Source organism: Rhipicephalus microplus, chromosome 4 (assembly GCF_043290135.1).
Source record: "Rhipicephalus microplus isolate Deutch F79 chromosome 4, USDA_Rmic, whole genome shotgun sequence".
Taxonomy (NCBI): domain Eukaryota; kingdom Metazoa; phylum Arthropoda; class Arachnida; order Ixodida; family Ixodidae; genus Rhipicephalus; species Rhipicephalus microplus.
Window position 1 is genome coordinate 30,435,822 of NC_134703.1, and position 26,425 is coordinate 30,462,246.

A 26,425-nucleotide genomic window follows, 5' to 3' on the forward strand; every position below is an offset into this window, starting at 1 on the left:
TACGCCACATCGATACGCGTTATGTTTATACTTCTCCGTATTTATTTCGTACGTATTTAATTATTTGTGTCGGTTACCGCCGGTAACCGTGGTTACAGTTCAGCATGGCAGCACTCATGCATGATTGCGGAAGCGACCGCCCGCTTCGATCCGAACTTGATCTTGCTATGCACGCCCACTGCACTGACAACAATAAATAAATGGTGAAATCAGCCACCGATTTGTTTCATCTTAGTCTGAGGATAACGCATCGGGTACGTTTTGTCGTTATTAGCGAGATTTGCTGCTATAGTGAGATATGAACTGCAATGGGCCTGTATAATTTGGTCAGCAGACGCCGTGAATGCTGAGAAGACGACACAATGCGGATGAATACACGTGGAGGGGCTAATCGCGCTTCCTATTGGCTGAGGGGGCCCTCCTCCACTGCATGTGTTGAAGGGAACTTCTCAAACAGAGTATAGGTGGCACGTGGTTGAACTTTTCCGCAAGTAGCAAATTGAAGACATGGGGGATGAGCCTGCCTTATAAGGACGCCTATTTTCGCTGATCTGCTCGTGCGCTGAAAAGAGAGAATCTCCCATTTTCTGGCAGAAACTTTCGCTTTCTCTCCACAAGAGCAGCACCAGCGCTTCTGTATCTTCTTTGACACTTTTCTTTATGCTGTCTTTTTTATTGCCTTGGGCATCCGTTCTTCGTGGCTCTATGGCTAGAAAAAAAAATAATGAAACATTCCCGTCGGCCCTCGCAGCTTTCGAGGGCGGGCTTTGCTTCTTTGACCTCTTGCACTACGTCTTCATTGCGAGAGGCTGGTCGTTAAAAGTCTGCCATGGGATATCCGCGTGGAAATGAAAATACACGCTCTATCTTCCGCGTTCCATCTTTTTTTTTTTTTTGCTCTTCGTTAATCGTCATTTTCTCGTTGGATTGTTCTTGGCTGCGCACTCGTCCTTGGGCAGTCGAAACGGCTTATTGGTCCTTTATTTCGGCCGAAAATTTTGTGCCATCTCAGTTGTTGTCCCTCCCTGAAGACCGTTAACAGAGGGCGTTGCCATTCGGCCCTGCGGCAGCCGATTCCTCGCTTCTCCCGTAACAAAGTCGTTTAGGCACGCCTTGACCGCACTGCCTCTGAGAGCCTCTTTATATTCGTGACACTAATTGCTGAATATGCATTCGCAACTCGCTCGCGCTGCATCGACAGGAGAGGCATACGTATACAGAACTGAAATCAGCGTGCAGGATGGAAGTGTGACGTGCCTTAGAGTAACAAGAATACGCTACAAGGAAAGATTTGTACGAGCAAAAACTTAAAGGGGCCCCGAAACACTTTTTTGAGTAACCTTGGAGGTAATTCACTGGGAAAGCGTATCACTTCACAAAGTCAACGCCGCAAAAATATTAAGAATCCGTCCAGTACGAGCGGAGTTACAAAGATTTGTCACACGCTGCAATCGCATTCTCTCTTCTCTCGTCCCTACGAAAGCGCCCGAAGCTAAGCAAGGAGGGATGGGAGGGGCCAACAAAAAATGTCACTCGCGCGTCGTGACCTTGAGCACGTTTTTCTTTTTTTTTTCTCTCTTCGAATGCGCGGCTTCTTCAGTGCGATCGCGCGTGCACGCGTGGACAAGTGATGGCCTCTCGCGACGACCTCTGTAACAACCAAGTGCGCCATGTTCAAATCAGCCAATTGCTGATGGATGGGCTTACTACGAGTGAGTTTTTGGGCTTATTACGTGATTTGTCGAGAGAAGAGAAAGCTATTTTTAGCTGACTTTGATAATTTACTGTGAATTCCAGGCCGCGTGCTGCGCTATAATATTTGGCACGCGTGTTATCGAGAGCCTCTACTACCAATCGGCAGCTTTTTCTGACCATGCTCAAAAAGTGTTGCCGTACCCCTTTAAGAGTGAAGTCTGCCTATAATTACAGTGAAGTGTGCGAGTGAGTTGGGAAATAATAATAATAATAATAATAATAATAATAATAATAATAATAATAATAATAATAATAATAATAAATATCTCCAAGAACTACGAGTTCGAAATTATTTGTAGAACGCTCTTGTGCGCATGCGTACTTATGGTCACGTCTTGCTTTCGCGTATACTCTACTGCGCGTAGTATACATGCGTGGGCCACAAAAGAAATAGGCGTCCTTAACTATAAATGGCTGTGGTGTTAATTTTTGAATAAGAAATCACATGTAAGCCGCATTTTGAGCTCATTTCAACGCGACCACACTTTATCTAATCGTTCTGACGCCATAAATTGTCTTAAATTTTCAAGCAGTAGTAAGTTTTTGGTTTCACATTCTAGAGAAGTTTTCAATTCGTCAAACACGTGTGGGTTGTTCCGCTTCATAGTTTTAACACATTTTAGGTCGTGTTCATTTGCTGTCAAATGCGATTTCTTAAGTGCGCTTCTTCGATTGTCAACATGCTTCGACTGTTCGAGTGACCCCGCTCATATTCCGTATTCGTTTTCGCAGATGCCCCTGAGGCTACTATGCTGCTGACGTCAACAGAAGGCTTTTGACGATGGCGTCTGTGAGATTGCTCAATTCTTCGGACCTCTACAGCTCGCCGATTCACCTGAACGGCAGCTACCACGGCGCCGGCTCCAACGAACGCTCGAGAACGCCCAAGGTAAGATAGTACGTTGCTTGGTTCACCTATCAACTGTGGCGCATGCCCACTTTGGGGTATCGGACAAGAATTGAGCGGTTTTATAAAGTATTGTGAAGTTTTAGGATAAGGTAGAGTAAGAAATAGAGTACAGATTGCCTAGGAAATTACCGTGCTTGATCTGATGTATATATGTAAAAAATTAAAAAAAATACTTTTTTTTCCAAAATAAGAGCTAATCAAACGAAGAAATACGCTTATTTTTATAGGTATATAATGTTGTAGGCACGTTAGGATAAGAATACACGTTAGGATACGAATAATAATCAACCGATTAGCTTGATTAATATAGTCTCGGAGCTGCACATACCTTCGCATTGAAAAGCCCAGAAATAGAGGCTCTAAAAGACAAAAATTACAGGCACAGATAAAATAAAGATATTTCGAAAAGGGTTTTTCTACTGTAGCAAACCGCCTCAGGTCGAAAATAAATGATCTATTGTTTCCAGTTCAGCACAGAATGCGCATAGCGTATAGCCTCGTGGAAGCTACTCCTTGTTTAAGGGTTTGGCAAAATGTTCTCCGCTATAGGGACATGATAAATGGCGACATTAGGTATATAGAACTTGTGTGTCTCCAAAGACTCCCATAATCGATACTGGCAGGAAGCGCACAACTTTCACACGAGAGAAGGGAACTTGCCCGATATAATTCACAGGCTCAAATTTCTTTTTCTTTTAAATAACAACAAGCTGTCAGTAAACCGTGATATGTATCTGAAACCGCTCACGACAAGACAAACCCGGCATTGACAAACTCATTCATTAACACCGTCTTTCGGCAGAACAAACATTTTCAAATACTCGTTCTTTCCTCGAGCCATAAACGACTGGAACTGCCTACCTCAATCGTTAACCAGCTCTGTAGAGGCACTTGAGCGTATTTAACCATGACCTATGTTTTTGTATCTTTTGTATATGATGTATCTTTTTTGATCTTGCTGTTTACACCTGTGTGCAATGTTATGATCTTTGCCCCTCCTGCTGGGGCCCTTAAATGGGTCTGCAGTATTTTGTAAATAAATAAATAAATATAAATAATTATTTATTAAGTTCCATAATCCCAGGCCTGCGAAATCGAGAAAGTTCCTTGCTCCACCGCCTTCTTCGTACGCGCACCGTGCAAAGCAAATGTGTGTGCGCCGTTAGTTGTGCGATTCAAACGATTTCAACGCATCGCCGATGCAGTTTTGCGTGAAAACACGCTGCCATATTGTTCAGATGCACAGATAATAATTATGGGGATCTTTGTTGCCTTTTGTAGTTACCGAAAAGCAAAGTGGACGTGCTGGTGCGTACATTAGAAACTCGAGCTCTGTAACTCAGCGTTGCAAGAAGAAACGTTCGGCGGACCTTTTTTTTTTTCCTAATTGTAGAACTATAGCTTTCCTTCTGAGCAGTTTGCCCTATACTAACGGCGGCAAAACCACTTGCAGGAAACAGCGTATACTCAAGTGCAGTTTTTCTTCTGCGTTCACGTTGAAGGCGTAGACTTGCTTCTCTAGATATGAATACGCTTATTAGAGAAGCCTCAGCACGTGCAAGCTCCTCTGGAACTTCGTCTCCACTTGAAGCATGACAGGTGTCGCCATTGGTATATGGCGAATATGCAGCGCAGAGAAGCGCAGGGCAGCGTTATGCGAGGACTGCTGCTGCTTCAGTCGGTGCTGGCCGCAACTTCTCATTTCGTCCTCTTTAACTTCTTCGCATTTATAGGATAATCGCTATAATACTGTTAAAAAATATATACTACAAATCATGCCCCCCGTCTTCGCGTTTTTTGTCGGTTTTCGTGAACGTCCCACAGAGAGAAACGAGCTCTGTGGCCGAGCGAATGAACCCTTGTTGTTTTCAACTGAAATATAAAAAGAAAAAGCGAGTTGGCTCTTCAGCAATTGTATGCGCACTCGCAGTTTTCTCCGAGTGGTTTCCCTCGAAGCAGTCCCAACTGACGGCAAATGAGTGACGAAGTGCGTCGTGTCTCCACAAGCGGAGCGCGGACTGTTTAACAGAGACGGACGGGGGAGACGTAAGCCAGTGAAACTAGAAGTGTCGGTTAGACAGTCGTTACGAAAGTTATAATGACGCAGACAGGAAGCGATTCTCTCGCCTGCCCGAGCCCGACTGCGCGAGCCGGCGGCGCCTTGCCCAAAGATGACGTCTGCTGCGGCGCGCGGTGCCGGGCGCCTCTTCCATTAGACACCTCCGTGTCTTGTGCACTCCTAGTAGCGGCGTTAATGATCCTCCCGAGGGTCCGCGCCGGCCGCGTCGCTTTTAGGCGGCTCGCTGTACGGCACTACTGTTTCTGCTGGTGCGAACATTTTGTGGCGGTCCGGGTCTTCCACGATGAGTTGTGGTCGACTGTTGTGACGTACTGTTTTTTTTTTTCTTCCCGATTCGTCGCCACTTCAAGTGGCACTCTGCACTGCACTGCTCATGCGCACTTAGAGCCAGCAGCTTAATGGTTCATGTGGGACTGCGCTAAATGCGGCGTTTTCACTTTCGATACTAACCACTGCCATTGATCTCCCCGGTTCTGAAATGTGCCATGCACTCACATTTGTACTTGCTTCTTGCCGCTGAGGCTGGCATGCATGCGCGAAATACATGGCGAGAACTTTTATGACGGGGGACCCCGAAAGCATGTACACGAAATAGTTCATTGTGTGTTTTTTTTTTTGCCACGACTCAATTTTATGGGCCAGAATTAAAAGCGTAAAAGTGAATGGGGAGTCACAGTGCTAGCTACGCCTATAGCATCACTAACTGTGCCACCTGAGGTCACAACACCTGTTGAGCAAGGTACTGTTGGGTTTTAAGAATAATGAAAACGCTTAATTTCTTTTACATATGAATGGTCCATAACACGGAAGTGAAACGTGCTCACATAGAAGCATTTGCAGTTCTGTTGGACGTTAAAAAATCTTATTTGCCTAGTGTGTATCGCCATTGGCCCGGCATAATAGCCTTCGACGTGAATGAGCCCATGCAAGTGGCGCTGGCCCATGCTGATACCCACTGCCACATTTTCGCCCTGAATTTCGATGCTCTCGGCATCACGAATCCAAGAGGCACATTTTGCGCGCATCAAAACCCCGAAAGCGAGGGACGCACCGCGGGTTCGTCCCTCGCGGGTGCGTCCCTCGCTGTTAGCAACGCAGTTGTGACTTCACGGCGCCGAGAAACTCTCGCAGTGCTTTTCTTTATCGCTTCCAGATGGCGTCGCCATCCACGTCAGGAGCGGTAAGCCGTGGTCTTCCAGGTTGGCACCGGCAACGCGCGCTTCCGGTGCCAACCGGGTAAGGCCATGTCCAAGTTGATTTGACGAATTCGAGCCACGTAACAATTTTGAGTTTGCGCCGTAATAATCAGCGCAACCGGCTTCTGTGCACGGAAACACGATGCATTCGCAGTGTTATCGTTCGCGCTTCGCGTGCATTTTTCGCACCACACGACATCGACATTTCGATGGAAGTCGAAATGTGAAATATATCCCGTGTATTTAGATTAGGCGGGCACTAAAAACACATACACGCACACCCAACTTGATGTTTTCATGTTCTGGATGCCCCCCCCCCCCCCCACTGACAACGTGCTTCGTAATGGTAAAGATTTCGGCATGCGATCCCCCCAAGTATGAGTAATTAATTTAATATTTGCTTGATTACTAAACTGTGGCGTAGTTTACGAAGGCCGAGGTCTCCTCTCGAACGCTAAAGGCCTAACCACACGTACGCGCTACAGCGCGTGGCGTGTATAGACTCGGTGCCGCGCCTTCTCCCTGTGGAGGGAGAGGCTGCGTGCTTGCGACGCGTACGTGTGACCAGGCCTTAACGCGCACGTGTGGCCAGGCCTTAACGCGCACGTGTGACCAGGCCTTAACGCGATCGTGGCGCGCCTTTATCGCAGAATGGCCTGGAGGTGATCGAGACGAGCCATTCGGTCCGGCTGCAGCAGGAGAAGCCGCACCTGGTGAGCCTCGGCGGGGGAAGGCTCAGCACCTCCGTCACCATTCACCCGCTGCCCGAAGGTACGTGTGTGCGCGCGCCATCTACTGCTTGCCCCCGCAAGTGCCGCGTCGTTGTTGCGGAAACTTGTGGAGCACTGTTATCGGTGTAGTCCTTCTATCGATCACTCTTGCCTGGTCGTAACCTTGATTTTTTGTTTCCTTTAGCGAGGAGCCTCGCCCGTCCGCGGAGGTGTTGAAGTGTTTTTAAAACACTTGCGAGCGAGGAAATGGCTTGCAGCCGTGGAACGTTTATTCGACGAACATGCCGGGCATTTCTACGAAATTTGGACAGTTGATGAAATCGTCTAAAAAGAAAAAAAGTTCGCTTACTTCAGAAAAAAAAAAGAAGAGGTGAGGTGACATGTAAATGGTGGTCATCGAGCTATTATTTTCTTTTCTGGATTACGTTAAAATGTTATAAACATGCATTTCCTGTAATTTATTTTTTATTATTAGAGATAACGAAAAGGCAGGACTAATGACCCAAGTCAGATATGGCTAGAAGGACAACGGCTACTGCTGTATTGCAGTGAAAAGCTAAAATTATTTTGACAGTTTGTGCCGTACCAGTGCTCGAATAAGTTGACTCATTGGCTCTAAATAATTTTTGAAACGCTCTTCAACAGCCCACTCTATTTTTGGGCAGGCCGCTGCGTTTCAAATTCGTTGCTGGATGTTTAAAGCGGGCTTCGTGGCAGTACGGGTATTATTGCAGAGAAGAATGATTTACAGGCGTGGTACGGGTTGCAATGGTTGTCACATAGAAGATATACGGAAAAAAGGAAAACAAAGCAGGCCCGCTGGCCTAACTTCTGAAATAATCGTCCCATTGCGGCCGAAGCTCATTTAAACTACAGCATGCAAATTTTTTTCAACTACTAGCAGCCTGTTGTAGCACACAATATCACTTTCGCCACGCCGTTGCCACTCCTTACTGTTTTCGCATGTCCACACTACCTGTACGATAAGTACATCATAGTGTACCCAATATTGCATGCTCCTTCATTACACATAGTTTACTTTATGCTTCCGATTTTTCCTTATGACCAAAAGAATCTTTGACTGTTCCTACTTTTCCATTGTGGAATAGAGCGAAAAACAATGGGACTCAATCAACAGAAACAATAGTACTGCTAACTTTCGAGTGATGTTTTTATTGCGATAGCAACTACATGGACATTCTCGGCTGGATTTTGCCGCCGGCGTCGACGTCACTGACCGTATATGTATATGTACGTATATATTTGAAAATGCAAGAAAAAAAACAGAAAAAAAGAATCCGGGGCGCGGTATTGGACTTGGGCCCTTTGAATCGTGAGTGCGAGGCGTTAGCCACTGTGTCACCGAGGAGCGCGTTCTTCAACGTTGAAACGGCAAGCTATTTATATCTACCACTTAGCGCTGCTGACGGGCATCTCGGGGGGAATAGTGCTTTTAGCATTACGAGCAAGATGGCGCAATGAGCGTGCGTCGTCACATCTCCCATGCGAACTTTGCCCCGCATAGAGGAGGAGAGCGACGCTCTCTCGCGCGCCCTTGTATCGCGTTGGTGAGGAGGGGAGAATCGTACGTCTTGGCTGGCCTCGGGCTTCACCTGGAACGATTCTGTTGTACTTACCGGGCGCACAATGGTCACTGCAATCATTGCAGTCTCCGTTTGCGAAAAGCACGCGTTTTTCAGACACAGCGAAATAATAACTGAGACGCTTATTCGCGTGCATCTGTACCTGTGAGTACGTTTCGCACGTCATTTGTGCGTGAGAAACGCGGGGCGCGTTTCGATCTGCTTTCTATTCTGCGTGTGACCTTCCAAGTTGTTGCTATCGTGTTCATTGCTTCGCCTTTGTGGCAATGCTGTGACTCTTTTCAGAAAGAAAACATATCAACATACATTTGGTCATTCGCAATGACTGTCCAAAAGCATAAGAGTAAACTATGATTAACTTTTCACACTCAAAACCCAGAAATCGGCAAGTTACTTGTCTGAAAGAGGCAAAGGCAGGCAGCATATGCACTGATCTCCCAAGATTTTAGGTTAGTTAGTGGGGAAAGGGAATTCTGAATTATTTTTTGCTGTTGAATGGAGTCTTTGCACATGACCAGATATATATACAGGGTGTACCACATAACTTGAGCCAAGAATTCGAAAGTGAAAGGCACTTAGGAGGCGAATTGAACTAAACGCATACTACTTGCACTAGCCTGTAGGTACTCAGGCTATTTTTTCATTACTCCCCATACTAATAATATTTATTAATTATCCATACTTTAATTATGGGCCGGAAACTAAAAATATGAACAGTGAGATGTAGAGCACTTTCAGAAACCACTGACTAAATTTCTGTACGATACGTCTACTGTCGTTATTTTTTGACGCTGTAAATAATGCCCGCGAAATGTGAAAAGAAGCCGTGTGACGGACCGCAAGCACACTGCTATAGTGCTGCTATACGCTTTTTTTTTTTCAACGCTGAAAAAAATAACAGCGCTAGATGTATCGTACAGGAAACAGTTCAGTTGGTTGTTTCTGAACGTGCTCTGCAGCTCAGTGTTCATATTTTGGGTTTCCAGCCCATAATTAAAAAGACAGATAATTAAAGACTAATAATCAATTATCACGGGGAGAAATAAAAAAATAGCCCAAGTACCCACAGGCTTGTGTGAGTAGTACACGTTTGGTTCAATTCGCCACTGAAGTGTCTTTCATTTTCTAATTCTTGGCTCAAGTTATGTGGGACACCCGTTGTATATATGCTCTCCTTCTGAAAATAAGGCACTTAAATCTCCGCACCTGTATTATCTCTCTCGCCTGTGTTTCTGTGTTTTTTGTGCTATTACACGAGGCGTTCATACTAACTAGTTCGGATTTCTTTACTGCTGGTCCTCTCCCACCTTGTGAAATACCCACAGAAGGTCTTAAGGGTTCATGTGATGAGGGGCATCACAATTTGGTGATGAGGATGACGCTGGGGATGATTTTTTGTTCTTTTAGGGAAGACAAGGATAGGAAGAAATGATGCTTCCATGCCACAAGACATTGTGGTCCAGGGTCCAGCTGTTGAAGCTGAGCATTGTTACATCCAGAACGAATCGGGCAAGGTTACCCTACATCCCCTGGGGAACGTGATATCCATCGATGGGATGGCTGTTACTGAGCCATCGAGGTTGCATCAGGGTATGCTTCTTTTGATCTTTACATTCCATGTTTTCCTCCGTCGTCACCATTGTATATTGCATTTAGATGAAATGTTTTCAGTTGTGTTCAACTTTGATTGATGGTTATGATGTCTGCTTTTTTTGTGTTATAATAGTTACTAGTATATGGAGTTGATAGCTCTTTGAAAGAATGTACAATTTAATATAAAGGATTTTATATCAAGTTTGAGCTACAATTAGTGTTGCAATACTACTTTTGGCTTATTGTTTTGTCAAGAAGGCTATGTGTGGAAAAATATGGCTCGGACACTTACTTTGTAATAAAACTTATCATATAATAATTTTTCAAGCTGCTTACGTTGTAATTACCTGCTGCACATACATAGTGGATGAAGTTGTCTACTCTGCAAAACATCAGCAGCTAGCAGTGGCAAGAGGGTCCTGAAAAGGCAAAGACAACGGAAGCTTCAGAGTAAAACAAAAGAGACAGTAAAAAAAGGGCCTTGCTTAACTGAAAAGAAGAACTGTCAGTTTGTCATTGCATCAAATTTTATCATCTTGACTTTATTATTATTTAAAAGTGGTTTCTGAGACTCCAGTTTTTTTAATCATCAACTTTTTATAACTCTTGAACCTTCGCGGAACAGCATCTGTCTTCTAGTAGAATAGCCTTAATACTACATCTTTGGCTATCTTTCTGAATGTATTACCTCAGTGGTGCCCTGCAACACTTTTTGAGCATGGTCAGAAAACGCTGCTGATTAGCAGTCGAGGCTCCTGAGAACACGCGAGCCAAATATTATAGAGCAGCATGCGACTTGGAATTCACAGTAAATTCTCAATGTTAGCTAGAAATCGCTTTCTTCACAAGTGACGCTACATGCTGAAAAATTATTGCATCAGAGCCCAAGTATCATGCCATTGGCTCATTTGAGCATGCCTTGCTCGAGCGTTACTGGGGCCATTACAAAAGGCTGCAAAGTGCGCCTTTCAGTGCCTGTGTGATCGCACTGAAAAGCGGTGCATTGGAAAAAGAGAAAGAAAAGGTGCCCACGGTTACGAGGCATGCGTCATGTACCTTCTTCACCCATGCCGTCTCTCCCTCTTTAGCCTTCAGCACTTTCGTTGGGAGGAGAGGAGAGGGAACGCAATTGTAGCGTACGAAAAATTTTTGTCACTACGCTCGTACTAGATGGATTTTAAAATATTTTGTGGTGGTCACTTCCTGAGGCTATGAGCTCCTTTAGTGAACCTATTCCATGTCTACTTGGGAAAGTGCTGGAGGGCTCTTTTAAATTTGAATATTCAGTGCCATTTTAAAAAAGAAAATACGTAAGGAATGCCACTCCTCTTGCTTTTGTGACTATAATGTACATGAAAAAGACTAGCTTAAAAGAATTGATGGTTTTTGAACAAGTGAAAATATCTTTGTGTTTTCGAACCTTTCACTGTGCTTCTTCGGCCGTTTCATCTAGGAACTGCGCTATTGGAGAACCATAGATTTTAATATATATTAATATCATTCTTTGTGTGGATTGCACTTCCTTTTTTTGTTGTTGTTGAAAAAACATCAACAAAAACAAAACAAACAGAAGCTACCACAAAGGCAAAAGAAATTAACATTATAGTAGTGGTATTCACACTTAAGGTTTTTATACTTATCTTAGTAAATTTGGCTCTACTAGGGATGGCAGTTAGCATACAGAACATTATTAGTATGTGAGCCATAAATTTATGTTCATGAGTACCTTAATGGCTGGACTAATCATTCCACATTGGCAGTTTATTAGTGTTTCTCTGCTAATGTCATTTGTGAATGTTTATGTGGTGTATCTTCTTGGCTAAGGTAAAGTTTTGGACTCAGTGCAGATGTCCTTTTATTAAACAGTGGCTGCACATCGTGTTTACGTGCATGCAGAAATAATATGCCTCGTGTAAAATGTTTTACCATGACCTGATCCAGCTATACCTAGTTTTGATCTTTGTGAGTTTCACACATGTGCTGGAATTTATTCATGTGCTTTGTGAGAGAGCAGTATTTTAATGTTACAAAAGTTATTCCATGTTTCTGTTCCACGTCACCGAATGAGGAAGACAACTGTGAGTATTGAGTGCAATCGCTTGCTACCACCAAAGTCTTGTAGTCTGCTAGCATTGCTTTCCATTTTTAAAAATTTATTTTGAGTGCACTGCTTTTGGTTTTTATTCATGCCTTTCCTTTTCAGTTTGCATATCACGAATCCAAGGAAACACTGTCGAACTCTTTTGTTCTTTATTTTAATTTCTTAAAACATTATGCGCATGTCATTGTTCTTGTGCAATCCCCTTTTGACATAGACATTGCAGTGTTCTTGGGTGTGTTGCAATGATCTGATGCTCTCCTGTTCCAATATATGATGGAGTGCAGCTTTGTCAAGGTGTATATATTGCAACTGAGCATTAGAAATACTCCACGTAACATTAGCACAAGTACATTTTAATGTGACTTGTTATCATTACCGGAAATTGCCTCAGCCTCCCAATATTAATGAAAACAGGCTGAAATGTCTTGTATTGGAAGGAGTTTTTATATGCATAGCGCTTCTGCTGTACTCTATTCTTGCGCTACATCAAATCAAGGAGTGTATGTGAGTGGTGCAGGCTATGCTGTCTGAGAACAATAGTATTGTAACTTAGATTGTGCAGCCAAATCAACAATCACAATTACGCAATGTTATTTACTATGCTTCTGCATAGAGGAAATGAGTATAGTGAGTGTCAAGCACTGCGAGTTTTTTTTTTTAAGGACTTGGAACATTGTTGCAAGTTTGATCTCTTTACAGCGCTAGTAACAAGGAGTGAGTTTGCTTGGTAGTCACTCAAGACAGCATTATGCTTGCCAGTTTAAAGCTGTCCTCTCACATTGATTTAAACTGCTTATCACACGAGCTGGAACATTGTGCTTCGTCTTCATGAGATTAGTTATGCTTTGTTGGGCTATATGGCTACTAGTATTCTTTTGAGAAATTCGCCATATTAGCTTCTTTTTGCATTTTGTGGGCCTCAAGATGGTTTTGCATAAAAAGTGAACAGGCATAATTAGCTTGTTAAACAGAAAATTAAGGTGACTGGCTAACTGGAATCGGGGGCAATTTTATATGCGCCTGCAGCCGTATGTTTTTAGATGCTGTTGTGTTTTGCTGTACAGAGCAGGATTACATTGTGGCTGACATTGTAAATATAATGCAGAACCATTGCTATTTGCACTCATGGTTATATTGGTTGTGGGTTGATTCATTTTGCAGGCTGCATGATTTGCATTGGAAGGTCAAACTTTTTTCGCTTCAACCATCCGGAAGAGGCTCAGGGTCTGAAGAAAGACACTGTCTCAAATGCAAGGCTACCACCTATGTCTAATAGCTTTCGTCCAGGTTGGTGATTCTTATTTTACATTAAATTAATTGTGCAGTGGTTTTAAGTACACACATTTTGCTTATTAGACTTAAACTGTAGTAAAAAGGTTCGTGCATGTGACTACTAATTTTAGTGAGGCAGCTTTCTATATTAAGCATGTAACATAAATGACTTAAACAATGCTGTTACAATTGTGTCACCTGCAATTTTATTCCAACAAACTTAAAAGTAGATATTACAGAAATTACTGCCTTGGAAGGTGTGATGGCACAAACATTACACTACAAATACTGGACGAACTTACCTGTGTGAAGTAGATCTGTGGACCTGCTCACTGCCCTCATTGTCATCAAGTGTTGCTTTTCCTTCTAGGCAAAAGTTTGCCTGATAAAGCGTTTTGATATTTCAGTTAAAGGTAGAACTGAACTGGTTGAAATGTGTTTCAGATATTAATATATAAAAAAAGGGGGAACTCTTCACATAACACAGACAAAAAGAAACTGACAGAAGGAGCACTTACAGCACGTGACAACCTTTCATTCATATTTCTTCTCTTGCGCATTTTTTTCTTGTATTTCCACCTCATAACTGAGGTATTACAGATGCCTTGCAACATTACTGTCTTGCTGGAAAGTTGTCCATATGTACATGTTTGTCCATATGTATTTCCATATGTCAGTTGTCCATATGTATGTACATATGTACATGTTTAGCACAATGTTGGGCAGTTTTTGTTCAATGTGCCTTAGTTGGCAAACCTCTGTACAGTGGCAATTTGGCTAGAACCAAGGTTAATGAGAGTTAAATATTTGTATTGACATGATCCTCCATATACCTGGAAGAGTTTCACCAAAATTCGGGACAGCTTCACATTATCTGGCACAGTTGACAACCTTGAAATCTTAACTAGCGTGTATATGTTTCTGAGGAAACCATGAGGCATATTTATCCACATACTGTAATAAATGCTTGGTTGGGGCTGGTTAGTGCATGGTTCTACATGAATTTGGAGATAATAGTCAAAATGGAGATGTTATGTTTGAGTTGTTGTGGTACACATTTAGCAAAATTCTGTGACTGTTCTCTTGTCCAGTTACGGAACCCCCTGGCCGTTATGTGGGCAATCCTGGAGCACCTTCTCCGGCTTCCTTTGACATAGACAACAGCGTCGATTTCGTCGAGAAGGTTTCAAAATTTGAGTTCCTTGCCCACAACCGGTCGCCGCCAGTTGCCTCGTCTGAGAGTCCTCGCTGGTTTGTTCGGGACGGGATCAGGGTGTCGGCATCGCCTCCGTCACGAGTTTGTGAGCAGGTAGGTTTTTCTGCAATTTCGGGTGCGACTGGAACGTAGAGTGTTGATTACTTGTCTAACTTAATCGTCTGAGGGGAAAATCTATTTTCTTGCTGGGGCCGTCTGTGTTAGTCTTGGATGGTACAGGGAACATTGTTCCCTTGTTAAGGATGAAGTTTTTTTCAGCTCCATTGTATGCCTTGTAGCGACTTTCTCAGATCCATAGATCTGTTCATAGACTGATCGGACTCCTGATGAGGCTGGATGAATAGACATATAACACACTGAGAAGCAGTGCCAGATTTCTCTAACTGGCATTGCTGAAAAAATAAAATTACTTTACACCAAAAATAGTCTGACATATGATTGGTGATCATTAATTATTGCCAACGACGGCTTCACAATATTGAGAGACTAATTAACAGAAATTCACTAATTGAGAAAAATACAATGCATTCACTTAGTTTGCACAAATTGTTCCTGTGCTTAGGATAGCAAATTTTACGAAACATGTCAGGCATTGTTTTTTAAAATGAGCCAAGCATTTCGAGAGATAGTGGTGTTTCTTGTGCTTTTTGTATGTTGTGCTTTAGCTATAGAAAGAGGCAGCATTGGCATTGTGAATTATTCATTCGGTGAAATTGGGTGCAATACAGCTTGTTTTTAATATTAAGCTACTGCTTTTATGCCTCTTTGCATATTATTGTACGATGTCTGCATCAAACTGGATAACTAGCCAGAAAAAAATGAAACAAAATTGTATTATTTAACAGATGATCTAAGCTTTGCAACTGCTTTTTGTTGATGTTTTAATAATCAAGCAGCTCGTAAAAAGCTAAAGCTGTCAAATCCTTTAATGTGTGCTAAGTATTATTGTTTGGTAGCTTAAGCTGGCTGTAAATACTGTAAGATCCCTAACATGTGCTCTTTACCTGAGCAAGTGCCGTTGTCTTTTTTTCGGGAGATTTCAGATATGCGCTAATGACCAAGCAAGTGCCCCTTCCTTTCCACCATTTTCTTAAAGCTGTTCTTCACTACAGTATCACACAACAATAGCTTTCATGAAGCCAAGCGTTGAGTATCTGCATATGTGCATGATTTCTTTGTACCTTTGTTGTGTGGTGCCTGAGGATTGCATTCCGAGTTATTGAAATCGTCGGAACATTCAAGGAACACCCTTCTCCCTTTGTCATAACACAAGAAATTTCACATGAAGATTCCCTCCAGTTCAGCAAAACAGTAACAGCATGTATGTTGAATTAAGCATTTCATTAGTAGTGCATGTATGCATATTTCAGAGCAACGCTTCCGTCGTAGTCTTAAACTTTGGCCCCCCCCCCCCAAATCTTGTTCGACAGCCTTTCACTGTAGGGGGATGCTTGCTCAAGATTTTATAATAGGTATTTTCGATGACTGGCCTTATTTCATGTTTCTTTCAACACGTGCCAATATGATTAATTTTTGTGCCTTTTTATTTGTCATGGAAAGCCATTGCTAACTAGTAACACTTGCATTGTTTGACCTCCACGTGGCTACACAGTCACCTTCCCTGCGGGGCCCTTCGAGCAAGCCAGCTCCTCGCTTCACCCCAACACCTCCGTTATCCTCATCACCCAAGTCACCCAAGTCGCCACGGGTGAGCGCGTTGTCTGGCCGGGCGAGCCCCCTGGTGGCCGGTGGCCGCTGCACCCCCACGTCTCCACGCCTGGGCCATCGAGTGGCCAGCCACGAGGACATACGGGCCTGCGAGGTAGAGTTGGCTCAACAGCACCGCAGGGTAAGTGTCGAGCAGCAGCAATACTTTTACGTTTGGTAAACCTGTGCCCTTCAATGGGGCCAGGCAATGGCATCTCATTGTGACTTGGAATGCAATCTTGTTCACGTTCTGTGGTGTATAATGTTCTATCATGCTGCACAGGGTAGGTTGACGCTTGCTTGCCGGTCAGAGTTTAGAACAGGTACCAGTAAAGGCGGTGCTGTCAATCGTTTTGTTGTCTGCCAGGCAAAGAACTAATAAGAAGGTCTTTATGATGCTACATTCCTGCCTGTTGCACATCTTTGTTTATTTTCTGCTTCTTTTCCCAGCTGGTGTAAGATAAGTAGGAATTGTCTGGGCAAGGAGTTGCACTGTTCCTGTGCCATCACACTTGCTGTGCTTTTACAACAGCAAAGCATGACTGCTTATTTTTTAGTATAATTTTTAAATATTTAAGTATTTTTTGCTTGTCAAAACATCAGAAATAAAAATTTGAAGGCAGGAAATATGGATGATACATTTGGAAGGATTTCAATTCCCACATTTTGGTGTGAGAGAATGACGACAATGCTTTGCTGCTGCATGGCTGCAGGCAAATCGAACACATCTAATTAGTTTTCTCAATGACTAAAGCTGTTTTGAAGAGCTTCTAATTTGTCTTTTAGTATCTCTTGGGTTTACATCAATTTGCTGGTTTTTAATTATGATCCCACCATGCTGAGAAATTCTGAATGTTGTGCTCTGTCCTCCTTATTTTGCGCGTTCATGTTGCAGGCAGTAGCTGAGCGCTTGCGAGACCAGGAGCAGGAGCGCCAGGAGCGCCAGCGCCTCGAGGAGATCCTCTCGCTCTGTGCCGAGTACGAGCGCAAAGTGCATGCCTCAGGAGCTAAGGACAAGAAGCTGCAGAGAAGCCCCCCCTCCTCAGACTCCGGTACCGAGGATGTCACCTCGCCACCGGGCTCTGGAAGCGAGTCTTCTTCAGCTCCCGACGACACCAGCAAGACGTCCGAGTCCTCCAGCGGGAGTGGCGTCTCGGCCGAAGACGACAAACCGGGGCTACAGCGCAACGACACGGTCATTCGTCGGCCTGGCGGCAAGCAGCTGCCGGAGCGCCCCGATGTCGTCAAGCCTGTCCCGGTTCTGGCTGCAAGGCCGGTTCCCGCCCCTCGGTCTCAGAGTAGCTTGTCGGAAGTAATGCCAAGGTCGCCGGAGAGCGAAGTGCCGCCTCCACCACCTCCTCCACCTGCAGAAGAAGTGGTGACAGAGGGAGCAAGGGCGATTTCTGTGACTGGCGCGTCTCCTCCAGGACCGGCACTAGTCCATCACCAAAACCGTATCAAGACCAACGGCTCTCTAGCCCCCACAGAAGCGGACAGCAAGAGGGTCAACCGCATGCTGGTGGACGGCAATGTCTTGTCGGATGGGGTGCTTTCCGTGGCCCCCAAAAAAGTGAATGTCACCTCATCAGAGGATGAACTGACAAACATCCTTGGTGGAGGAGGTAAGGTACTTGAAGTGCTGGAATGCATAAGATATGAACCACAAGGTTTAGGTGTAATCAAGGTGAAGGGCAGGTTAAGGTGGAATAGCTAGGGTAAGGGCCATTTGGTTGTGCATAGTGTAAACGTTTTCCCATGCTATGTAGAAACAAAAACAAAGTAGACAAAGAATGAACCATACAAGAGAACTCAAGCACAAACTGACAACATCTAATTTTTACGGAATTATGACAGTATGTACAATCAAAGAAAGGAGTTGTGAAAAAAACACCAACAGAAGGAAACACTCGCACATATGCAAGAACTACATCAAAAGAAGGGTGCATCCTTAATCCAGCGCCCAATGTATCTTGGGGTCTGTTAGTTTCCTTGCCTTGAAGCAATGACCTTCCAGTTCTGTGATAGTGAATGAGCGCTAACACAGCTGTCAATGCCAGCGTGGTGCATTGCGGAGGCTTTGATAGTTCCTCTTTTGTTTGAGTTATGACATCGTTATGATATTATGACTGGTAGTTATGGCAACCGGATAGTGCGTCAACACTCGGCTGCATGAGCACAACTATAATTGCGAGCAAAATAATCACCCTGAGAAACTCTCTACTCATGATGCAGCTGTCAGTCTTAGTTGGTCTCAACTGTGAATGTTGTGAGGATAGCTTGAACTGGCGGCAAAATGAACATGCTGACAGGCAAAGCAAGGTCATTTAGACACCCTGTTTACGCAAATGTAAAAGGTCAATAATGTCAGATATTATTGTTGTTATTGTTATTATTACGTTGCAGGACCCTTCTTATGTGCTGTTGTGCCATTGCTATTTCCACTTTCAAATGCTTGTGTCCTGGTATGCTTCAGGGCCGAGGGTTCTGACCAACCATGCAGGCTCTGCCTTGTCAAGCCCGCGATCCGATTGTACCACCCTGGCTGGTGAGAAGACGCCCGTGCCTGCGCTGGCCTATCCACAGAGCCCACGCACCCGAATTCGCACCGTGGCGACGCTGGAACGTTCGCCCGAAGTCTTTGAGAATCCTCTCGCCTGGAAAGAGCTGGCTTCAGCTCATGGCGGGAAGGCCCTGACGCCTCCCGCCACCACAGGACCTCCGATCCTGGATGACATACCTGTGCTCAAGGACTTGCCACAACAACACTCACTCCCGAGGAAGCTGCCAGAGCGGGGGGGTTCCCTCAACATCCGCAAGGCTGTGGAAGAGTCCAGAGTTCCACTTCGGAGGGTGTGTTCACTTATCACGGAAGCCATAGCTGATAGATTGCCGTACTCATGCAAATCACTCAACTTGTAGCTCGTATAAACTAAAAATTTAAAGTTGTAAGCATAAAAAATATTTTTAGGGGGGTATGCAGATATTCAAAATCTGAAATCTGAGTAAAGTAGCTTTTTTATTCTAAAAAGAACTTCCCACTCAAGCTCATTGGTAACTTCTTTAGGTAAAATAGCAATAACGATTGTTTGTGCATGGGTGCCAAGTTGTGCTGCGATTACATTAGAGAGAATTGTCCTTGCTGTTAAATTTGTATTCTGTTTAGAAATTCACTATTTAATGTTATTGAATGTTTCTTTGAGTATCCTAGGGAGCAAGAATAGTTCTTGCTCTCTAGTTTACAGAAAGAAATACTGATGCAGATGGGGACCTGCTTGAATTATTTTTGGACAGTAGGAATGCAGTTGCCGAGCATGGTTTATTTATTGTGTAGACAGGTTCAGCTAACTTACACCACCAAAAATAGGAAACAACGTAGATCCACATGGGAACAGTTAAGCGAAAAATTGGAGTGGCTATTAAACTTTATTTGCTTAATGTTGTAGATTTGCTGACTACAGGTGACTGGATTCTCCGTTTTTTTTCCGTTGGGCACGTTCATGATTGTGTTTGATGGTTACAGGGTTGTCCTCCTTGCATTATTTGCTGGTGTGCAAACCATATTTTGTTGACAGTGTCATGCTTTTATTGACAGTACCATGGATATTCATGGGAGCAGAACTTTAGTTGCCGTGCATGTTTCTCACAAGAAAGTAATGTTAACGAGGTGTGTGTGTTGTTAAGAATAGTAAAGTTCATGTTCTTGTTAAACTGTGTCTGCCTTTGTTTCCAAATTTTGCAGGTAAGGTCAAGCTCTGATGACATCGGTCTGTTAAAGAGGCAGCGTGAGGACTCGTTCCAACAAATAGCAAAGCTCAAGAAGGACTTGTTTGCTCTAGAAGCACGGTCTAATGAAGGGATGAGGGAGGTAAATATTTTCTCTTCTTCACTTTAATATCGATATAATTCCACCGCTTATTCAATAATTGGCACAAGGTATATTCGAGGTATCTTCAAGGTACTTACGAAGTTCAATTGTTGCTACGAGTTATGTTTCTACGAGACGCTTCATCTCTTGAAGTATGAGTGCCAGGACGTAGAACATAAAATATGTAACAATAATCATGCAAGATGGCCCCGTACAAAAGTGAAAGTGACATGCTGTATCCCATAAAGACCCCATTGGATATTTGGAAGAAAGGTAGCGTATGAGTGGTGCTTTGGCTCCTCCTAAAGTTCACCAGTAATGCCGGGTTGTGTTGTACTAGTTGGGATTTGCCATTATAAGAATGGTAATGTGCAATATGATGGCAGTAAACTTTAGAATGTTCTAAATTTAATATGTAGTGCCTGAGCAGAGCAACTGCAGGCAACCTTTGCCTTTTAGATCACCCTTGAAGCAAACACACCTCCTCTTTGAAAATGAAAAATCATTTGCTGCTCTTCTGCATCAAAGAAGTCCAACAAAATGGCTGACGCAGAGCCTATAATGGCAAATCAGCAGTTTCCTGCTCTCTGCATTTGGTCTGTGTCACCAGAGTGCACACAAAATAATTAAGGCTTGGCATTTTATGGTGTGCCTTCACCACTCTAATTTTTCCTGCGCAGCTATATACTGATTGTGCCAGAATCAATGCTGCTAGCACTGCTGACACCCATTTATTTATCACCTATGACACAGATTTGCCTTTGCCATAAAAGGCACATAATTTTAAAACACAACAGCATTGTCTCAAAGAAAGAAATAAACCCGTGGAACGAAGAGTGTAGCCAAGAATCTTACTTTCACGAGTTCAATACCTTGGTGGCCCGCTGCAAGATGTATCTACCAGATACTATTACCTATTCATAGTTGGCTGCTTTAGCTAGGGACAAATGAAGTCTAAACCATTCTTCCCCATTATGCCTAGGTAAATACACGTCTTGAGACAGTGCCAGCCCTCAAATCGTTTCTCTCGCAACTGCTTTTCGTCGCCCATGTGCATGAACGTTGGGAAAATATGAAAAAGCACCACTTGTGTGCTTAGGCATGCTTTAACCTAGCTTCGCTGCATCTTGCCTGTGGGTGTGTGTAAAGGGCACAGCTTCAAGAAATATGCGTGTTTCGAAAGTTGGTATGCAGTTTGCTTCAAAACTACCGTCAAGAGCTTGGAAGTTTTGAAGTTTCAAAAATAACCGCTTTGTGGGTGACCACCTACTTGAAAGCACCAACGAAGGGGAGCCTGTCAAAGGATAGGGGAACATAGAACAATGAAGTTGATTGGATAATGTTGTTCTTGTATCTGACTGCAAGGGGTCGCGTTATCTTGAGGAGCATTCCGATTGCAGGTGGAGCAATCAGCGAGTATCTGGAAGCATCTCTTTCAAGTGTGGAGCACTTCAGGGGGCTGGGTTGTTCTGCGCCGTCATGCGCTGTCGGCGCTGCTTGGCGTAATGCTCCATGTGTAGAATATTGAGTGCACGCTTGCGTCAAGGAGGAGTCTTCTTCCTCTTGTTTTTCACGTGCCTTGATGGTGATAAACTATCATCACCAGCAGCAAAAACAAAAACAATAACAAGGTGTAATGGAGTCAAGCCACATATAAAAATGGAAAAAGAGAGGAAGCAAGCCTGAATTAAAAATGGAGGGAAAGGGGAAGTGTGAAAACGAAATAGAAAAAGAAAAAGAGCAAGAGAAATAGATAAAGAGAAAGGACGAAATAAATAGAAATAAAGGGAAACGAAAATAAAGGACACAAGAAATTTGGAAAAAAAGAAAAAGGAGGAAACAAAAAAGGCTGCCCATTTCTGAGCTTTCTTGAGGCATTGCACACCTAGTGCCGAGCGGCCTTAGTTTTCTTTTCCTAGTCTGGTGAGCCATGAAAAAAAATCCAACAATAATGATGTGGGCCTTACTCGTATGAATATGGTGTAGTACCCATTAACAGGGCGCTCTGCTCAGGTGAGAGCAAGCCAGGGAATCGAAGTAGAAAAGAAACCAAATTTTCGCTGTGTTAAAAATATCTTGTTCCAAATGTTGCCTACAATTATTGTTCGTTTTTCTTGCGCACCTATTCAAGTTCGCTTGCACATGGCACTTCGCAGTTGGAACTGGAACATGCGCTGCTAACGGGTGAGCTGACCGATGCGCAAGCTTGTCAGAAGTCAGACTTCGCAATCCTAGAAGAGATCCAGGAGGAAGAGAGACGGCTCAGTCAGCAGGCAGAGTTGGATCGTGAACAGGTATGCTCGAGATTTAAGTCCCAAAAGCATATCAGCTCTCTTGGCTCATTGCTGGCTGAAGCTGGAAAACAAATTTAAAGATCCTGTTTAATTTTCTGCACATTCATATGACTTCTTGCAATTGGCACCTTTCTATGCATGTATATGTTGTATGTTATTAACAAAAAGCTGTGGCATATGATGTTACCTTTTCAGTGAACAAGTCGCCACATTTTTTTGTCGATTAATGCTCACAGTGCTCACTGATTGAAACACATCAATTTAGGGCTAAGTAATGTACACACCTACATTTTCACTGAGTTCAGACTGTGTCCCATCAGTGTAGTTTTGACTTAAATACTTACAATGGAGCCAACATTACAGTTAACGGCCAAATTCACAGCAACTTGACGTGGTTAATTCAAACCAGTCTGCATCCCAGCAGTTGTACTGAATATTTTGATGTTGCATTTCATTGCGTGATCACTTTCAACAAAGTTCTGTTGACTTGAAATTAGTGTTTGAAAATGGGTGCCTTCGTTCCATTCCAATTTCATTCCGAGAAATTAGGTAGAACTTGCTGCACTTTTATTCTTTTCAATTCCTCGAAGTGAAAACACTTAGCCCATTCCCGCTCCGAGAATGGCTGGACATTTCAATTTTGTTACTTTAATTACTCAATGTAGGAAAGGCGTCTTGATTGTTTTATTGAGTTATTAATAAGTGCCCTGTAAAGCTAATATTATCAGATGCATTAAAAACTGCAAAAGTACGCCAAACACGTTACAGGGGCCGAGGGACAAAAACTTTCTATGTTTGCCTCTGCACAGGTATGCAATGTTTTCCTTGTTGCAAGGGTTATTTACATGTGCCAAGGAAAAACTGCTCGTGAGATAAAGATCATGCTGTGCATAAAGTAATTTCAATTTCCTTGTGGGGGAATCAATGGAAGCCAATTCGCAGGGATAATTAATCTTAACCCGGGACCAAACTTCGGAGCAACACAGACTACATAAGGACGCAATTGTAGTAGGCGCATTGCTTATAAATGTAGTGCGCTTGTAAACAACCAAGCCATTTTAAAAATTCTGCTTTATTGTTGAATTTGAGGCTCTCACTTACGAATGCTTAAAGTTTGAAAAACAGCGTGTAGACGAAAATGTACTCTTTTCTGAAAAAGACAATTTTATTCCCTACCCATTACATTGCATGCAAAAGCTGCTTAATTCTGTTCCAATTCTATTCTTCCAAGTGTTGTCCCCATTCCATTCCCATTCCCATTTCATTCCTATTCCATTCCCATCACATTTCGGTGTCACGAAAATGTGGAACGATTTCAGAGTCATTCCTGTTCGGAACTGCCAACTCTGCAACACTGCTTACTACACAGTAGACTCGTTAAACGGGGCCTGAAAGGACCAGAAAAATTTGTTCTGTTTAACAGAAGTTTCATTTGCTGAGCGATGAACAAAGGTGGAAAATCGAAGTATGAAACCAATCGTGCCGGAGGCAATTTTTCCATTTAGGCAGCAGTTTTGTTTATATTACAGATTTTCGTTTTCTGAGAGTCTATTATATTGATAACCAGTAAGCCTTCTAGAATTACTTTTTCTGTTGATGTAGAGCACCTTTAGTAGTAGTTGCTGTCTTGGATTTGTTGAACACATCCAAAAAATTGAGCACATTTAATGTATCTGGTGCCTTAAAGGGGATATGCATACCTGCCAACTCTCCTGCTTTCTTCAGGAAATTTCTGAATTTTGACCTATCTTTGTGGTTGTACAGGCATGTCCTTAAGTTTCCCATATGAAACAGCCCTAACCTCTCCATAAAAGGAAAATAATAATGAAGGCACCCCCTCCCCCCCCCCCCCCCCATCCTCTACCGTTTGGTCTACGGACCTCATCAGAAAGAGTTAGTAATTGTATCAAATTATACTAAGAGTATTTTTTGCCATACTTACTTAATTCCTTTGTAGCAAGTTTTAGTTGTCATGTTTTTGTATAAAAAAAGAAATGCATTATGAGCATCTGTGCTAATCTCTTAAGTGCTCTTGTAACATTAGAAAGAGCCACCCGAGGATCCATTTCTTTCCCACTGTAAGCTGCTTTCCTGGATACAACACTCTTATTGCATCCGAGATGGCAGATTATTGATATTTAATTTTGACCCCAGCTTCAGAATCGACCGCAGGCTTGCATTGCAGTTCTGCTGCTTCTTTTGGATTTCGCAACATTGTGCTAGTACAAGAGCCCAATGCTGTCTGTTCTCTCATATGTGCGCGACGTTTATGCTCTTGAATTCGATGTGATGACGAGTTTTAATGGAGCACGTTACTGTGAGTCTCAGATGCAGTAATGACAACGGTTGCAGGAGCAGTTGCAGCTGGAGGTGTCACGCGGCCGCATCGAGCAGTGGGAGCAGCTCACCCAGGAGCTGCGCGAGGTGCTCGAGGAGGCCGGGTCCCTGTCCCGTCGGCCTGAGCTGGAGGAGCGCTACCGGCGTGAGCTCGAGGGGCTTGATGGGGAAAGGAGGGCCTTCGAGGACCTCGAGTTCCGCCAGCTCGAGCGGCAGGCGCGCCGTGAGGAAGAGCGCGAGGCCCTTGTGGCACGCGCCGACCGCGTTCGCCAAAACCTGCGTGACCGGCAGGTGAGGCTTGCTGCAACACAGGCATGCTGCGTTATGGCATGGCACGAATGTCTAGAAGCAGGAAAGGGCCGAACACATAGACTTGCGGTGGTGTACTAGTAGTATTTATGATGCTCGACCGCCAACCTGGAGGTCACAGTATGAAATCCGAGCTATGGTGGTGGCATTTCACTGGAAGCAGAATGCTAGAGGCCTCTGTCTCCTAAGTAGTTGCATGTTACACAACCCCAAGTGCTCGAAATTTCTGGAACCCTCTACTACCCCGTCTCACATAATTCATGTTGGGGTTCGGGATGTAAAGCCCCAATAATTAATAGTCTTGGAGATTGGTTTGAGATTGCCGCAATTTGGTTGTGGGAAATTTTTCTGGCCGGATAGTTGGAGTTCGAGTAGCTTATCCTCGCACAAAGATGCTGCATCCATATTTGTCAGCTTGCTGTGTTATGCGATTTCATATTTGGCTGCATAATGCGACGGCTCTTCCCATGTTTTTAGTTATGACAGTTGTGGATGATTGCCTCGACTGGGTCATAATCCTTGCAAGTGAGTGTGTTAAAGGCATAATGTTGAAAATATGCTTCAAGATATGATCATTCTTGTCTCTCTCATTCCTGTGGTGTCGGCTTTACAACAGTGTGCGAGCATACTTCCTCTTAGGATGGGTTGAAAACATTTTTTTGGCAGCTGCCAGTCAACCTTATTGCTTTTTAAACACGTCTGGACCTACCTTCATGTATTTACTCGCATAATCCTCGCACTTTTTTTGGCGGAAAACCGATGCAAAGTTGGGGGGTGCGAGAATTACGCAGGAAAAACTTTCCACGAAAACGTACAGAGCGAAAAAGAAAACACTGTGGCCGCAAATCGGGATTCTCACACCAGCAACTACCAGCAAGCTTTGAAAAGCACTAATTAAGATTTACCTGAACAATAAAAGCAGAGATTCAACACAGGGCAAGATTTATTTGAGACATAAAAAGTGCAAGCAAATAGTCGAGATTCAAAATACGATACACAAACCTTGTGGGCGTAGTGGAAGCGTTTGTCACTCAACAGGAGCCTTCAAAAAGTAAGCGTAGGATGTCAGTATTGGGCTGACGGCTATTTAACAGAATCATTCGCAGTTTCCTTCTGAAGAAATAAAGTTTACCATTAATTTCAGTCTTAGGCACACGGCAGGCCCAACGCATCTTGGTGGCGAACACAAAACTCGTCGACTTTCAAGGGCCTACCGGCGGCCCTGTTGCCTTTTTTTGGTACATGATCCATCGCTCTCAACTTGAAAGCAGCGGTGTAGCTTCAGTATCACCTCATAACGTCACAAGATTACTGACACAACATACAAAACACGCCTCAACTTGCACTACCCGCTTTGGCTTGGCTTGGATTAGATTAAATCTGTGTGCAATAATAGTACGCTTGATGCTCAAGAGATGGCGCCAGATGGCGCATGCAATCATCATCAACGGCTGG

The 26,425-nt window shown here is 43.6% G+C and overlaps 1 protein-coding gene and 1 long non-coding RNA gene across 6 annotated transcripts in view; one reads left to right on the forward strand and one right to left on the reverse strand.

Moving 5' to 3' along the window:
• The window catches only part of LOC119171819 (uncharacterized), a 460,188-nt gene that overhangs the window by 92,809 nt on the left and 340,954 nt on the right, over window positions 1-26,425 (forward strand). For 4 of the 5 annotated variants that reach the window (XM_075892443.1, XM_075892448.1, XM_075892446.1 and 1 more), the window contains exons 2-12: window positions 2,488-2,644; window positions 6,592-6,712; window positions 9,684-9,866; window positions 13,132-13,257; window positions 14,334-14,551; window positions 16,071-16,307; window positions 17,061-17,787; window positions 18,639-19,015; window positions 19,905-20,030; window positions 22,187-22,324; window positions 24,677-24,952. In XM_075892443.1, the coding sequence (XP_075748558.1) occupies window positions 2,537-2,644; window positions 6,592-6,712; window positions 9,684-9,866; window positions 13,132-13,257; window positions 14,334-14,551; window positions 16,071-16,307; window positions 17,061-17,787; window positions 18,639-19,015; window positions 19,905-20,030; window positions 22,187-22,324; window positions 24,677-24,952 (2,637 nt within the window). In that variant the 5' untranslated portion in view covers window positions 2,488-2,536. The remainder of the gene's footprint in view (window positions 1-2,487; window positions 2,645-6,591; window positions 6,713-9,683; window positions 9,867-13,131; window positions 13,258-14,333; window positions 14,552-16,070; window positions 16,308-17,060; window positions 17,788-18,638; window positions 19,016-19,904; window positions 20,031-22,186; window positions 22,325-24,676; window positions 24,953-26,425) is intronic. The other variant, XM_075892445.1, reaches the window with a different exon arrangement.
• On the reverse strand, window positions 22,248-26,315 carry LOC142814209 (uncharacterized). The gene is made up of 3 exons (XR_012894849.1): window positions 25,973-26,315; window positions 24,733-24,937; window positions 22,248-22,385 (listed from the first exon to the last, which is right to left on the reverse strand). It is a non-coding gene; the product is annotated as an uncharacterized LOC142814209 (long non-coding RNA).